Source organism: Hyla sarda, chromosome 4, assembly GCF_029499605.1.
Source record: "Hyla sarda isolate aHylSar1 chromosome 4, aHylSar1.hap1, whole genome shotgun sequence".
NCBI classification, from domain to species: Eukaryota; Metazoa; Chordata; class Amphibia; order Anura; family Hylidae; genus Hyla; species Hyla sarda.
Genome location: NC_079192.1, coordinates 39,943,730 through 39,961,142, shown reverse-complemented (window position 1 = coordinate 39,961,142; position 17,413 = coordinate 39,943,730). Strand labels below are relative to the sequence as shown.

Sequence of the window (17,413 nt, the reverse complement as noted above, 5' to 3'; positions counted from 1 at the left end):
GATACTGCCTTATCTCAGATTTCAGCCGGTCTATCCTTTGTTGGTCCCCACCCGCCGAATATAGTGACTCCAATTCTTTCCGCAGCTTGAGATACTGGCCATACTTACTCTTCCCCTTTATAACTGACAGTCTCTTTAAGAGGGTTCTGATCTCATCCTTGACATCCTCCCACCAGGCGGCCATATCATCATAGAAGTCCACTCTCTCTAGCTGACTCTGTATAAGAGAGTGAACCTGTCTCTGCACAGAAGGATCCTCTAATAGACTGGAATTCAGTCTCCACAACCCTCTACCTGTCTCAGGACCCTGTGTGACACCCAGACAAAAATATAAGGCCAGATGGTCAGAATAAGGGACGATCTTCTCATCCTTCTCACCAATGGTCTCTGTGGGACTAACCAGAGCTAAATCTATACGACTACTTCTTCCACCACAGAAATAGGTAAATTTTGGTTTCCGACCACCCTGCACAAACACATCTGACAACCCGGCCTGTAGAATGATGTTGTTTAAGACCTTGGAGTCTCGTGTCAGAGGTCTATTAGAGGATCTGTCACTAGTTGTTCTGGAGGCATTAAAATCTCCGGCCAAGATGACAGGGACAGACGTGAAGAGATATGGCTTCACTTCATTATAAAGGTTAACCCTTTCAGTCACTGTCTGTGAACCATAGATATTAATGAGTCGGAGCCTTCTACCCCGAATAGTAACTTCTAGCATTAGGCACCTTCCCATCAATACCTCTGTCAGCCTATGTACAGTTACATCATTGGTGGTAAACAGGATAGAGACCCCGGCACTTGGTTCCACACCCAGTGACCAAAAGGATGGACCAGACCGCCATTCACGCTCTGCCTCACGTAACAGTCCTTGAGTATTTAAACGTGTCTCCTGTAAGAAGATGATGTCAGCATCAATAGACTTTAGATAGTCATATACGACATGTCTGGTCCTCCTCACTCTGACACTGTTCACATTACTGGAGAACACTTTAAGGGTAAAGTCGGCCATCATAACAAAGGAAAGAAGAAAGTGCAGAGATGTCACCCCCATCATCACAGATCTGAGTCCGAGCCCTCCTGCTGACCACCTGTTTCCATGTCCGATTCGGACAGACGTTTTGCTCGTGGGGGTCTCTTTTTTGTGGGGGGATCACCCTCTTGGTCTTCATTAAATTCATCTATCACTCTCTTTAGCTCCCTCTCCATCTCTTCCTCAACGTCTGACTCTGATAGGACACTGTACCTATTTGTGATGGTCATGACACCTGACCCGGGGTCTACTTTCTTTTTGGAAGGTTTTTGGACAGTGGTCCATCCCTCCTCAGGCTTACGGCTGGTTTTGTCTTTCTTCCGTCTCTTCTGCGGATTTATTGATGCTGGGGCAGAAGAAGACATGGCCACAACCTGCTCAGTGACCTCTCTGTTCCCCTCAGTGGCTCCTGGCTGGGACTGGTCGGGCACTGTGTCACCAATATTGTCACCCATATTGTCACCGCTAGTGTCACCAATATTGTCACCCATATCGTCACCTCTAGTGTCACCCATGTTATGCTGAGGCTCAGGTTGTGTCACTGCTGACCCTGACACCAACGTCTCCTCCTCCAGGTCCTCTGCCCCCTCCAGCAGGTCCTCATCAGGGAAGTCCTTACAGATGTTATGCCAGGCGTCAGGACAGTCCCTGTGGGAGTGACCGGTCTTACCACAGAGGTTGCAGCGGATATTCTGGCAGGTGGCGCTGACATGGCCGATCTCCCCACATAAATTACACTTCACTAGGGTGCACACACTCGCGATATGACCGGTCTTCCCACACTTGAAGCATTTTCTGGGCTGACCTGCATAGAAGCAAACCCCTTTCTCCCGACCAATGAAGAAAGAATTGGGCAGATGTTGGGTTATGTTGTTTATCTGCCGTAACTTCACCAGGACCTTCCACCCTCCCGTCCATATGCCGTCCTCATCCCTGGTCTTAGTCAGGTCTGACATTAGGTCACAGTGTCTCTTTAACCACACAACAATATCCTGGGGGGGGACAGACTCGTTCCAGAATATAATGGTGACATTCGCTGTGTCTGGTCTGGAGATGGGGACAAAGCTGAACTTATTCCAGCCATCAGCATCTCTCACCCGGGTGACATGGGCCCAGAAGCGGTCCAGGTCAGACATGAGTTTGAAGCTGACGTCATAGCCCTGCCTGTCAGGAAGGTTTATCACTGCCAGGATGTTAGATGGCAGGAAGCCCATTTGGTGGCAGAGAAGTTCACGGACCACAAACCTCCTGTCAGGCAGCTCCTCCTTGGCCCCTCTATGTCTGAACCTGACCACGTTCCTCCTCTTGAAAGCCTGACCTGTATAATTCACATTGGACATGAATGGTGACCCGCGGCTCCAGGCATTACCAGAGGAGGCGCCACTACTTCTACCCTCCTGCTGTACTTGGGGGCGCTGTGGTGGCTGCTGACCAGCTGTACTATGGGGGTCTGATACTTGTGTGACTAAAGGGGGGAAGTGTTGTGCATCAGACTGTACAGCCCCCTCCCCACCATCAACCTCTATACTCTGGGGGTCACAAGCCTCTGGAGGCTGAACTAATGGTGGACCTGACCCCAGAGATGACCCCAGATCCCACACAAACTGTGAAGCGCCCCCCTCTGCAGACACATTATCAGTAATATCACATACATTCATATCATTGCAGTCACTGGCAGAATGATCTTGCACTACAGAGCCCAGCAAGCCCTGCAGAGCCATGTCCTGTGAACTCTCTGCTGCACTGCTGCCTTCAGGTAAGAGTCCACAGTCCTGCTGCTCTCTACTGCCCCCAGGGGCTTGTGGTGACTGCACAACGGTTACAGAGTTACCTTCTGGTAGGAGTCCATAGTCCTGCTTCACCGTGCTGACTGCTGGGACTTGTGGTACCTCTGGAGGAGTCTCTGCAGGTCTCTGATGTTGCTGGACGCTTGCTTCTGCTTGTCTGTACAAATTTCCTTTCTCAAAAGGGAAGCTGGCTGGTCTGAGGAGTGGTCTTGCACAGGACTGCTGGATGTCCTCTTGTCTTGTACAGGACTGCTGGGTGTCCCCTGGTGAGGCTGAAGACTTAGGTGCAGCAGTAGATGACTTTGGCGCTGGTCTTTCCTTATATCCCTCAAATCGCTGCTGATTTCTGAAGGTCTCAGCGACTGGTCCCATCTGGTCCAATACGTCCTCCATGTCCTGCACAGTGTCAGCGAGCTGCACAGCGAGGGAGCTCAGCTTCTTATCATGTACAGCCTGGTTATTGGGGTTTGCTGCCTTTAGCTTGTATATACAGTCTGTTTCTGCAGCTGTAACTTAGTCTTTTTTAAAGTCTCAAGTCTCTTTACCAGAGCTGGGATCTGCTCGGCCAGACATAGTTCAGGTGCCCGCTGAGTATTGGGGGGCCGCGCTGGTGGGGTACTCACAGGACTCTGCTTCTGAGGTGGGATCTGTCTCGGTGTTGCTGTGGTCACTGCTGCGGGGTCACAATCTCCAGACTGGGGACTGGGCCCCTGGTTCTTCTCAGTGACCGCACTTGTGGCCCCCTGAAGCCTTCCTGCTGTACTCCCTCTGGTCCCCTCTGGCGTGCTTGTAACTTTTGCGCTGCTCCCGCTCCCGTATCGTGTGCGGTCAGAACGTATCAGGACAGGCTGCTGCAGATTCTCCTGCATGGTCTGCTTCTCCAGGGATGTTCTCCTCTGTCTGACTGCAGGAGGGGTGGATTGCACACCTGCAGCCATTACCTTACTTGATGAAGTTTCTTTCCTCACTTCCACAGCTTTCTTCTCATCTGTGCTTCTTGCTGCACCAGAACTGACAACATTCTGAACATTTCTCACATCCAGAGAAACTTTAGGATTTTCATCCATGGATTGTGGTGTCTGGGGATTAATTCCCAGAATAGGCCGAGAAGCCTGGGCCTTGCTTGGGGAGCTTCCCCACCCAGGGTGGCCCCTCCCTGGGCTTTCTCCAGACATCAGGAGAGCAACACACACACAACCTCTCAGCTAGGAGGCAGTATTAAAGTAGTTATATTCTTGTATATAGGAGCAATATTATAGTAGTTATATTCTTGTATATAGGAGGCAGTATTATAGTAGTTATATTCTTGTATATAGGAGCAGTATTATAGTAGTTATATTCTTGTATATAGGAGCAGTATTATAGTAGTTATATTCTTGTATATAGGAGGCAGTATTATAGTAGTTATATTCTTGTATATAGGAGCAGTATTATAGTAGTTATATTCTTGTACATAGGAGAAGTATTATAGTAGTTATATTCTAGTATATAGGAGAAGTATTATAGTAGATATATACTTGTATATATGAGCAGTATTATAGTAGTTATATTCTTGTACATAGGGGCAATATTATAGTAGCTATATTCTTTTGCATAACTTGCTGGTTGTGATGACTATTAGCAATTATCTATATCTGTAAGTGAAATAATCCATTCTGACATATGGAAATCAATATCATCCTTCAGAATATCCAACAACCACATTTCCAAATTCTTCTACACTTGTGTGTTTGTTTCGCACCTCCATTGAGCCATTATGCTTTTGCCAGGAACCCATTCCCTCGGTTGCTGACAATTCAGAGAGTAGAGACAGATTCCTCTCACCTATGTATATAGGCCCATCCAAAGCTGGGCATCCCCTGCCCAATGCCCCCAAAACCCATTAAATTAAATGAAATTCTAAATAAGCATTGGAAGTGTGTACCTGGACTGGTTTGTGGAGTAATATACAAACTAGTCCATACAAGCAAGAAACAGGCCTTGGGTAATGAAAAATAATATTTCAATAATGGTGATATATATTCTAGTTACAAACCCGTTGTGAATTTTAGTTTACATATTGACAAACTGGGAAGTAGGTAATATCATAGGATAATATCGGGAATAACTTTAGTTTGATCTTTTTATAAAATGGTAACAAAAGAAATAAATACGATAAATAAAAATAAATAATTAAATAAAAAGAAAATAATAATAATAATTAAAAAAAATATATATATTTATTTATATATATATATATATATATTATTTTTTCTTATTATTATTATTTTATTTAATTATTTATTTTTATACTTTATATATATTTATATACACTATATATATATATATATATATATATATATATATTATATGTTAAAAAAATATATTACCCCTGGATATAGCTTATCTTACCCCTGGATATAGCGCCATTATTGTGTATGGGCAAGAACGACGCTGTGAAAAAAGCCGACACTTTAAAGATATGTGAACCTGACCGCTTTATCTTTTGTCTTTCCAATCCCAGAAACCCCAGTCAATGTCTTATCAGCCCTGGAACTCAATGAAGAAATTGAAGGAATTACGTTAGCCGCCGGACTTTGTACGCATAGGCAAGGAATTGAAGAGACAGATATCGCTTTCCGATTGGAGAACAGAACGCACTTTAGCGCCCCGACTAAGCAGCTATTTCCAGGTAAGACGAGACAACGGAGATATAGTATATATAGCAATTTCTTAAATTGTTCTTTTTTGTCATCTGTTTCTACTGAAGAATGAACAGTTTTATATTCATTACAGCAGATCTTAACTTAGGGTCTATGGCAATGTTTTCCAAACAGTGTGCCTCCAGCTGTTGCAAAACTACAACTCCCAGCATGCCCAGACAGCCAAAGGCTGTCTGGGCATGCTGGGAGTTGTAGTTTTGCAACAGCTGGAGACACACAGTTTGGGAAACACTGGTCTCAAAGTTGTGACATACTAACTACATACTTGCTTAAAGAGTACCTGTCATCACAAAAACTTTTTATATGTTGTTAATTAATGTATTAGAAACAACTTTCTAATACCATGTCATAAAAAAAAAAAGTATATTTATATATCTATTTCGACTTGTAAAAACCGACCACTAGGGGTCTCCCTACATGTCCGGCCGCAAGAGCTGGAAATTGCCGAATGCAGCGCTCTAGCTCTGCCATGGGGTTGTATTGAGGGGGCGTGTCAGCCGCCACTTCGTACGGTGGTAAACACGCCCCCTTCCCCTAGTCTGCCGGGGCCCCGTACAGGAGATCGCGGGGTGCCCCAGCAGTCGGACCCCCGCAATCTGAAACTTATCCCCTATCCTTAGGATAGGGGATACGTTTTTCACCACTGGATATCTCCTTTAAATAATACCACCATACAGTGCTCTCACAATAGCAGTTACAGCAATTTTGTTCAGCACTGTGTGGTGGAAGTATCGGTGCTATATGATGTCTAAATAGTGCTACTTTACTATTTCTATTGCTGTTCAATGTAGTACTCTCAAAAAGACGTGATACAGAATTTACTAAAAGCCCCATATGGTATAGTGACTGTTACAAACACTCCTGCGGTCCGGTGTCCTGGCCGTGTCCCCTGCGCCAACTCACCTCTCCACGCTCCTATGCGTTCTGTTTGCCAACGCGCGCGCCGGCTCTCTGAGATTTAAAGGGCCAGAGCTCCAGTAATTGGTAATTACCGGGCGCTTACCCTATAAAGGGGACTGACTTCCCCTTGAACCCTGCCGGATCTTTGTGTCTTCTAGAGCCTTAGAGAAAGCGTTTTCTGTGTGTTCTGATTATCTGTGTACTGTACCTTCCTGCTAAGTTGCTGACCTTCTTCCTGTGCTGTCATCTCTTCTCTATGACTCATGGACAAGCTGATGCTGCTGCAGGACTGGTTAGTGTCCCAGTAGGTATAGGGACCCCTAGTGGTGGGATTTTCAGGAGCCATTTTCTTTATTAAATATTCAAAATTCTTTAAACAACCATATTACAAAAGGTCTTAAATTTTCATCAGTAACAACATATAAAAGGTTTTTGGATCTGACAGCGCCCATTTAAACATTCATTTTGCCCTAATATCAATTTGTTATAGAACTCTCTTTACTGGTCATCTATAAAACCTCAAGACACCTTGGCACTCATCTAGGTGCCTGTATACATAAGACAGAACCCAACCAAAACTGCTAATTTTGGGGCAGGAATGGTTGATGATCTAAAATGTATGAAGGCTTCTTGACTCTCGTGGGTGTCCAAGAAAAGAAGCCATTGCCACCGAGTAACCAGGGACCTTTTTGTCCTCAGTAATCGATTACTTAGCAGACTTAGAAAATGATGTCCCACAAATGCAAGGATTATTGACAAAGTCCCTGACACCCTCTAAAGGGAGAGCATAGGACAAGAAAGGAAGTCAACTTCAGTGTCAGTGAAAGTATAGTTAGGTCTTCCTTAAAGGGGTACTCCAGTGAAAAAAAATCTTATCCCCTATCCAAAGGATAGCTGGGGACCCCCACAATCTCCCTGTTGCATCTGGTGATCGTTCAGAGCTTCGGGTGCAGCACTGGAGGCTCGTGACATCACGGCCACGCCCCCTCAATGCAAGTCTATGGGAGGGGCGTGATGGCCGTCACACCCCCACCCATAGACTTGCATTGAGGGTGTGTGGCCGTGACATCACAAGTGTGGCCGTGATGTCACGAGCCTCCGCCCCGCCCCGTGCGCCGGATGTCTGGGGTGCCCCCGCGATCAGACAACTTATCTCCTATCGTTTGGATAGGGGATAAGATGTCTAGGGGCAGAGTACCCCTTTAAAGTAGATCAATGGTGCATCTGAAGAACATATCCAAAACTCAAAACTAAAATCTTCATTTCATCCCTCGGTACAGATGAAACGTTCCCTGCGGATTTCTCCATTCTCATCACTCTCAAAGTCAGGAAGGGGGCCCAGTTCTTCCTTCTCTCCATTTACAATGAAAAGGGCGTTCAACAACTGGGAGTGGAAATTGGGCGCTCCCCAGTCTTTGTGTATGAAGATCAACATGGAAACCCAACCCCTGAGAACTACCCATTCTTCAAGAAGATCAACCTGGCCGACGGCAAGTAAGTAGACTGCTCATATAGGCCCACGTGATAAGATCGAATTGTAATTTTGCTTATTTATTCGTTTTAACATGGTCTTTGCCTTGGTGTTTCCAACTTTACTATAGACTACAGTGAATTAAAGGGGTACTCCACCCCTAGACATCTTATCCCCTATCTAAAGGATAGCGGATAAGATGTCTGATCCCGGGGGTCCTGCCGCTGGGACCCCGCAATCTGGGTGCGGGCAGCTTGGGTCGTGACATCACAGCCATGCCCCTTGTGACATCACACCACACCCCCTTAATGCAAGTCTATGGGAGGGAGCGTGGCGGCCGCCACGCCCCCTCCCATAGACTTGCATTAAAGGGGGTGTGATGTGAGATCACGAGGGGTGTGGACGTGAAGTCACGACCCCCCACCACCCGCTCCAAGTGTTCGGCACAAAATGTTCCGAACGCTGGGGCAGCGGAGTACACCTTTAAGGAAAACACTTGCCACTACGCATCATAGGAGGGAATGGCAGCGGAAAGGAGCGGCTGGCTGATTATCCTCCAGTTAAATAAGCTGTTTGATGGGTTTCTGACCATTGGTACAATGAGATATTTCCTTTAAGATGCGTTTTAGGTAAATGCATTTCCACCAATTCTGGTCTATTGGTGGAAATGGATATGGTTAGATATCTGTTCTATGTGATCATTTATTTGCTTCTTAAATGGTTTGTCTAGTTTAGAAAACTTGTTTTCATATATCCTTTTATGTTATTCTGACTCAAAGAAGCTGTCCCAAAATCAGCAATTTGGGCATTTTAAATGTTTTGCACTTACGCCATTGACCATGCAGGATTAGAAATTGGATTGTTTAATAGTTCTGACAAATCCGCAGTAATACCAAATATGTTTTGTTTTTTGTTTTGTTTTACATTTTATTTTAATTGGAATATTCGTAAACCTTTTTATTTTTATATATTTTTTTAACACTTTTTTTTAGCCTTCCCTATGATGCATATGCATTGCACTGATCTATTAGATCAGTGCTGTATTGATACTGCCTGCCATAGGCCTAGCTATGACCTTGGGCTGCCCTGACAACTGATCGGCACCCTGTGATTTCATTGTGGGGGTGCCGATATCAACCCCTAGACACCGGAGATGTGTGCCAAAAACTGTTCAAATGCTGCAACCGCCGGCATGGATGTAATCTCTGATGTTGGTCATAACCGGCTGCTGTCGGCTGCAGGCAGCAGCCAGCGCCCTCACCCTATCCATGCTGTAAATGCACATAATGGATTCGAAAAGGGGTCACCTCTGTGCCGTCCCCCTTCTAACAGCAGGTGGCTCTGCCTGAGGCTATTAACCAAGTGAGCCTCATGGCAGAAGTTCCGCCTGTTTGCAGGGGAATTAAAGGGGAACTCCAGTGGGAAAAAAAATGTTTCAAATCAACTGGCTCCAGAAAGTTAACAGATTAGTAAATTACTTCTATTTAAAAATATTAACCCTTCCAGTACTTATCAGCTGCTGTATACTACAGAGAAGTTTGTTAAAGGAGAACTCCAGAACCTAAAAATTGTCCCCCATAGTGCCGGCAGTAAAAAAATAAAGATGTACATACCTTCCTCCGCTCCCCCGGTGCCTGCGGTAACTGGCTCCGGTCTCCGCTGCGATCCTCTTCCTTGTTGCTGGTGGGCAGCGAGTGATACTGCACTCAGCCAATAACCAGCCGCAGCGAAGTCCCGACTCGGCCGGCGATAGGCTGAGCGGCCGTGTGACGTTTTCGGCCCCGGCAGCAGATGCTGGTGTAGTGAAGAATTTTGTGTCCTGAAGCGTTCTCCCACTGCCGCTCAGCCTATCGCCGGCCAAGTCGGGACTTCACTGCGGCTGGTGATTGGCTGAGTGTAGTATGACTCGGCGACCACCGGCAACCAGGAAGAGGATCACGGCGGAGACCTGAGCCAGTTACCGGAGGCCCCGAGGGAGCGGAGGAAGGTATGTACATCTTTATTTTTTTTACTGCCGGCAGTATGGGGGACAATTTTTATATTCCGGAGTTCTCCTTTAAGTTATTTCCAGTCTCATCATAGTGCTCTCTGCTGACACCTCTGTCCGTGTCATTTACTGTCCAGAGCAGGAAACGTTTTCTATGGGGATTCGCTTCTAATCTGGACAGTTCCTGACATGGACAGAGGTGTCAGTAGAGAGCACTGTGGTCAGACTCGAAATAACTGCACAATTTTCTCTGTAGTATACAGAAGCTGATAAGTACTGGAAGGATTAAGATTTCTTTTACAGAAATTATTTACAAATCTGTTTAATTTTCTGGCACCAGTTGATTTGAAAACATTTGTTTTCTACTTGTATCTGCCAGAGTTCCCCTTTAAATGCTTACTGCCTGGTCCTCATGAACTTCAAAGGTAATCCCTGGGATCTCAGCTATTGGACAACCTCTGGACATTTTGTCAGTAGAGGACATGTGTAACAGGGTGGGTTAAAGCAAATGACCCCTTTTGTTGTGAAAAAAAAATCCATTGAAAAATAAATTTTTATAAGGGTGCATTCACACCACGTTTTTGCAAAACAGTTCCCGTATCAGGTTTTTGATGAAAAACGGATTCCTCAAAACCGGACTAAACTGTATCAAAACGTGTGTACAAATTTTAACCCGTACACGGTTAAAAACGGTATATGGTTTGAAAAATGATGTCCGGTTGCATCCGTTTTTAACTTTTCACTCCATTATGAATAAAGTTTCACTTCTTTGATTGAAATTCCAAGAAAAAAAAACTGTGCAAAGTCAAAAACCGGATGGCGCAAACCTGATGGAACCGTACGCACACACGGTTTTGTACGGTTCCCAAAAAAAACACATACGGTTTAATACGGTTTTTCACGCAGACCAAAAACTGTGGTAGGCTACGATTTTGGGTACGGGAAAAAAAAACGGACAAAACCGTACAAGATGCAAAACGGTTGCAACCGGAGGCATCTTTTGGCATACGGTTTTCAATGGAGGGTCAATGCATACGGTTTTCAATACGCTTCCATACGGTTTTCACATTGAAAATGTTACCGGGGACTATATTGCGAAAACGTGGTGTGAATGCAGCCTAATATGGTCCTTGTACCACAGTTAGATCTATAGCTGACAAAGTACATGCTGAAGCAAGCACCCGTTCTCAGGCCGTTATACCTGAAGGGACCCCAAAGGCCCCCATGTCCCACATGTAGACACCATGGGGGAGATTTATCAAAACCTGTCCAGAGGAAAAGTTGCTGAGTTGCCCATAGTAACCAATCAGATCGCTGCTTTCATTTTTTAGAGGCCTTTTCAAAAGTGAAAGAAGTGATCTGATTGGTTGCTATGGGCAACTCAGCTACTTTTCCTCTGGGCAGGTTTTGATAAATCTTCCCCCATGACTTTAAATGTTCCATAAGAGGTGGGGGCCCAGTTACAGATTCGCCATTGAGGCCCAGAAATGTCAAGTTATGCCTTTAAATAAGCTGTCAGGGATATATCTGTCGACAAGCTGTCGACAGATTCCAGTAGCAACCGGCAAATCTGTAAATACATTGCATATCGGGGTTACAAATTCAATTACGACTCGCACAGTAATCTGACTGAAGAAAGTAAATTTCAACGACTTGGTGAAGGTCCAGGAATAAGTCGACAATTGGGAGACTAAAAGTCACTTGTGAATCAGATGAAATGAATCTTTTTTTTTTTTTTTTTGTGGTTTGTTGTGACTTTTAGTTACTGGTACTTATCGGATTACACCATCACAATTAGTATGATGTTCCGTGTAGGATGTCAGGTGATCGACACCCTGGCAAATGTACAAGTCTGTCACCGGGGTGGATTATGGATGAGACTTGATAAGTGGAAGATGGTTGTTCCGCTTTTAGGGTGCGTTCCCACCTGGCGTATTTTTCTGCGTATTTGCTGCTGCGTATTTTCCTACCCATTGACTTCAATGGGAAAATAAAATACGCAGCAGCAAATACGCAGCAAATACGCCAGGTGGGAATGTACCCTAAGGGTGCGTTCCCACAGGGTGTATACGCAGCGTATTGAAAATTTAGAGCAGTAACGGGAAATACGCTGCGTATTCCTCGCTCACTATACACACAGGGCTTTTTGGCGGCAGCCCTATGTGTGCAGTGCGTTTTGGAGGTGGAGCCGCGCGTCACAGACACACCACCACGCGGCCCCGCCTCTAAAACTCACTACACACATAGGGCTGCCGCCGGAAAGCCCTGTGTGTATAGTGAGCAAGGAATGCGCAGCGTCAAATACGCTGCGTATATGCCCTGTGGGAACGCACCCTTAGGAGGTTTCATGATCCTCGAAATACACACACTCAAAGCTCATAAGCCAGTGGCCTTCAAACTGTGGACCTCTTGCAAAACTACGACTCCTAGCATGCCCGGACAGCCAACGGCTGTCCGGGCATGCTGGGAGTCGTAGTTTTGCACTATGTGGAGTTGTTTGAAGACCACTGACATAAGCTATGTATAGGGCTGAAGAACGTAGAGAGGAACCCAGCCTCGAGTGGTAAAGCTATAGGGTGGTGCAGAGGTTGCACCCAAACCTTGGTTCCTGAGAAGGGCCAAATTGCATCTTTGACACATAATACACCAGTATTACCAATGGTACATGCTAGACGGGGGACATGGTGCAGATTTGGCATTTGGACCCAACTGTAAAGCCAGTACTGTGCAAGGATTTTTTGCACCCTAGGCAAAGCTCCGTTTTGCGGCCCCCTTCGCCCTGCCCCTTAGGAGCACCTCTTTTTTACACTCTACTGTTACTGAATAAAGTTACTATACAGAGATCCTTATTTCCACATACAATGCCCCATTCACAGTGCCCCAATGCCCTTTTGACATTGCCCTCATGCACCCCTCACATTGCTCCCATGCCCCAGTCACATTGCCCCTATGCCCTATTCACAGTGTTCCAGGGGTGGAGGGGTGGTCAATGAGGGATGGGGGTTTAGGGGACTATTTGGAGGCACACAATGTCAGGATGCAGGACCTGACCTGAGTGATGAGCCTGTCTGCCTTGGAAGAGGGCATTGGGGAGCGGGGGAGGGGGGGGAATGTGAGCGGCGGTGAAAGTAAGTGGTGAAATAACTTTCTTGTGGGCAAAACAGCGCCCACATCAAGAGGGCGCTCTAGGCGGCTGCTTATTTTGTCTATAGGAGGAGACGGCCCTGTGTAAAGCTAAGCATACGCTCTAGATAACTTTTAGTTGATTGCTTGGCTTGGCCAATGATTAATGTGTTCCATCTTTGGAAAGGGGAGTTATCTCCTTTGAGAACAAAAGGGTTTGGCATGTTGAAATCCAATGGCTTGACCCAACATCTGCCATTGAGGAAAAGTTGGGAAACCCCCATATTAGACAGTTGGTCTGCCCCATCTAAATCTGCATGTTTGGCCAACATTTATCTAAAGTGTATTGCCACCTTCAGATATAGATGTGTTGGTGTTTGTTGTCCTTCAGGTGTGTGCATTGGGTGTTCATAAAAGTCCCCTTCACATTCGTATAGTCAACCCCCTAGATCCTCCTCCCTTCTTTCGGGACTGTGTATCAACACAGGTGGGATTGTTGATGAAACACAACACCTTCCTTTTGGACTCCTTTGGTATTACCTTTGGTGGTCAAGGCCTCACCATCTAGGTGTGACTAGCACTGGTCACAACCCTACTATTGGGCACTACTGCTCCCCTTCTATGGACCACTATGAAGTGATGCACAGAAAGTAGCAACTGTGAAAATGCCCCTTTATCAAGAATCATCTGCCGATTCTACTGAGAAAGCTAATGATTTGGCACCCTTTAACAAGGTGTAAGTATTTGCACCCACTTCTGTGGAAAGCCGTGTATAGTAGATAATGCAGGTTAGTGTCGGCCCTTTCCAAGCTACAGTTATCAAAGTAAGGGAAAGGTTTGCCACAACATGGTTCGGCACCCTTGACCTAGGTGCCCGAGCTCCAGCACCTCTTCTGTGAAGGACTATGAACGAGACTAATGTCCAAATGCTGCCACCCCCCTATTTTGGCACCCTGAAAGATGCCCAAACTCCTGCACCCTTTCTGGGCAGGACTGTTAAGTAAAAGGGACTAGTGACAAGGTTCTCCATTCCAAGGATTGATTGTTGATTTAATAGAGATTGTGGGGTTGTCACTGGGCCTCTCGACCTTCTAGGTTCAGTAACAGTGGTGTGGCAACAAACACACTACTATAAGCCATGTGATTTATTTTTATATATTCTTGTACAAAGAAGGCCGTATTATAGTAGTTATATTCTTGTATATAGGAGCAGTATTATAGTAGTTATATTCTTGTATATAGGAGCAGTATTATAGTAGTTATATTCTTGTATATAGGAACCGTATTATAGTAGTAATATTCTTGTATATATAGGGACAGTATTATAGTAGTTATAGTCTTGTAAATAGGGACCAGTATTATAGTAGTTATATTCTTGTAAATAGGGACCTGTATTATAGTAGTTATATTCTTGTATATAGGAGCAGTATTATAGTAGTTATATTCTTGTACATTGGAGCAGTATTATAGTAGTTATATTCTTGTATATAGGAGACAGTATTATAGTAGTTATATTCTTGTATATAGGAGCAGTATTATAGTAGTTATATTCTTGTATATAGGAGCAGTATTATAGTAGTTATATTCTTGTATATAGGAGACAGTATTATAGTAGTTATATTCTTGTATATAGGAGCAGTATTATAGTAGTTATATTCTTGTATTTAGGAGCAGTATTATAGTAGTTATATTCTTGTATATAGGAGACAGTATTATAGTAGTTATATTCTTGTATATAGGAGGCAGTATTATAGTAGTTATATTCTTGTATATAGGAGACAGTATTATAGTAGATATATTCTTGTATATAGGAGCAGTATTATAGTAGTTATATTCTTGTATATAGGAGGCAGTATTATAGTAGTTATATTCTTGTACATAGGAGCAGTATTATAGTAGTTATATTTTTGTACATAGGAGCAGTATTATAGTAGTTATATTCTTGTATATAGGAGCAGTATTATAGTAGTTATATTCTTGTATATAGGAGCAGTATTATAGTAGTTATATTCTTGTACATAGGGGCAGTATTATAGTAGTTATATTCTTGTACATAGGGTGCAGTATTATAGTAGTTATATTTTTGTACATGGGAAGCAGTATTATAGTAGTTATATTCTTGTATATAGGATGCAGTATTATAGTAGTTATATTCTTGTATATAGGAGACAGTATTATAGTAGTTATATTCTTGTATATAGGAGCAGTATTATAGTAGTTATATTCTTGTATACAGGGGACAGTATTATAGTAGTTATAGTCTTGTATATAGGAGCAGTATTATAGTGGTTATATTCTTGTATATAGGAGCAGTATTATAGTAGTTATATTCTTGTATATAGGAGCATTATTATAGTAGTTATATTCTTGTATATAGGAGACAGTATTATAGTAGTTATATTCTTGTATACAGGGGACAGTATTATAGTAGTTATAGTCTTGTATATATGAGCAGTATTATAGTGGTTATATTCTTGTATATAGGAGCAGTATTATAGTAGTTATATTCTTGTATATAGGAGCAGTATTATAGTAGTTATATTCTTGTATATAGGAGACAGTATTATATTAGTTATATTCTTGTATATAGGAGCAGTATTATAGTAATTATATTCTTGTATATAGGAGGCAGTATTATAGTAGTTATATTCTTGTATACAGGAGCAGTATTATAGTAGTTATATTCTTGTATTTAGGAGCAGTATTATAGTAGTTATATTCTTGTATATAGGAGCAGTATTATAGTAGTTATATTCTTGTATTTAGGAGCAGTATTATAGTAGTTATATTCTTGTATACAGGAGCAGTATTATAGTAGTTATATTCTTGTATATAGGAGCAGTATTATAGTAGTTATATTCTTGTATATAGGGAGCAGTATTATAGTAGTTATATTCTTGTATATAGGAGCAGCATTATTGTAGTTATAGTCTTGTATATAGGAGCAGTATTTTAGTAGTTATATTTTTGTACATATGAGCAGTATTATAGTAGTTATAGTCCTGTATATAGGAGCAGTATTATAGTAGTTATATTTTTGTACATAGGAGCAGTATTATAGTAGTTATATTCGTGAGTAGAAAATGATAATGTCTCACATAGTGATGAGCGGCATATGCCATATTCGAATTTGCGATATTTCGCAAATATGCGGACGAATATTCGTCCTATATTCGCAAAATTCGCATATTTGACATATTTGCGGTTATTTAGGCTTTGCATAAATGCGCGTGAGTGTATTAGCATACGCGTATGCGCATGTGGACAACTATCTACCTATCTATTGCTTTGTACCTATCTGTATTATCTATCTATCTATCTATCTATCCATCTATCTCCTAGTTTTTGGTCTTTACAGAAGTGATAATGGGTCTACGACATTTTTTCATTTTGAATATTGTCATTTCATAGTCGCGAATATGTCTACCTATCTGATTTTAGTGACGATATTTGTGAATGTTCGCTCTCCAGTCTAATACAGTAAATAGTATAGGAGCCTTATTTAGACCACAAGCTGGAAGCAGGGAGTGATGATATATATATATATATATATATATATATATATATATTCGTTAAAAAAAATTATGAATATATAGCGCTATATTTGTGAATATGCGAAATTTGCGATAAATATACGAATTGCCAATATTCGCGCTCAACACTAGTCTCAGAATGTAAAGTATCTGAAATAACACTAAAGACATTCTCCGGAATGAGAATGGTAGGTGGCAGGTAACGGCATGCCAACAGTCTGACAGATAAATGTCGCGCTCTTCAAGATGATAGTAGGATATTATTATTGTTAAAAGGCCTCACTTCAAAGTCATTTCTTCGTTTACACGCTTTCGCTGATTTTTGTGTTTTTCGCTATTTGTCTAGACAAGAATTTTCCAACCAGTGTCCCTCCAGCTGTTGCAAAACTACAACTCCCAGCATGCCCGGACAGCCAAAGGCTGTCCGGGCATGCTGGGAGTTGTAGTTTTGCAACAGCTGGAGGGACCCTCGTTGGGAAACACCAAACAGAGATTGTGAATATTGCCCTGATTTATTTTAAAACCCAATATTCGGTACAAACGCGACCCTCATAATCCTCCCCCGTCGCTCTCTACAGGTGGCATCGAATTGGAATCAGCGTAGAAGGAAAAAACGTGACCATGGTCGTTGACTGCGAGAAGAAGCAGACCCATTACCTGGACCGAGGGGACGATCCCATCATCAGCACGGATGGTGTCACCCTGTTTGGGACACGACTACTCGACGAGGAAGTATTTGAGGTAGGTCCTCAAAACAAGCAGTCCCTTGCCATGAGGGTCTCCTTAGCAGGGACGTGCACAGGTTGACGTTCCTCCTATAAGTGTCCTGGGGCAGTCTGGCATCATTATGTGGGCATTTATAGAAATAATTATAAGA

The 17,413-nt window shown here is 43.2% G+C and overlaps 1 protein-coding gene across 5 annotated transcripts in view; it reads left to right on the top strand.

Annotated features, from left to right (window-relative positions):
- COL5A3 (collagen type V alpha 3 chain) overlaps positions 1-17,413 on the top strand; it is a 213,826-nt gene that overhangs the window by 58,492 nt on the left and 137,921 nt on the right. For 3 of the 5 annotated variants that reach the window (XM_056570607.1, XM_056570606.1, XM_056570605.1), the window contains exons 2-4: positions 5,324-5,491; positions 7,703-7,916; positions 17,115-17,277. In XM_056570607.1, coding sequence (XP_056426582.1) covers positions 5,324-5,491; positions 7,703-7,916; positions 17,115-17,277 — 545 coding nt within the window. The other 2 variants (XM_056570608.1, XM_056570609.1) reach the window with 2 other exon arrangements.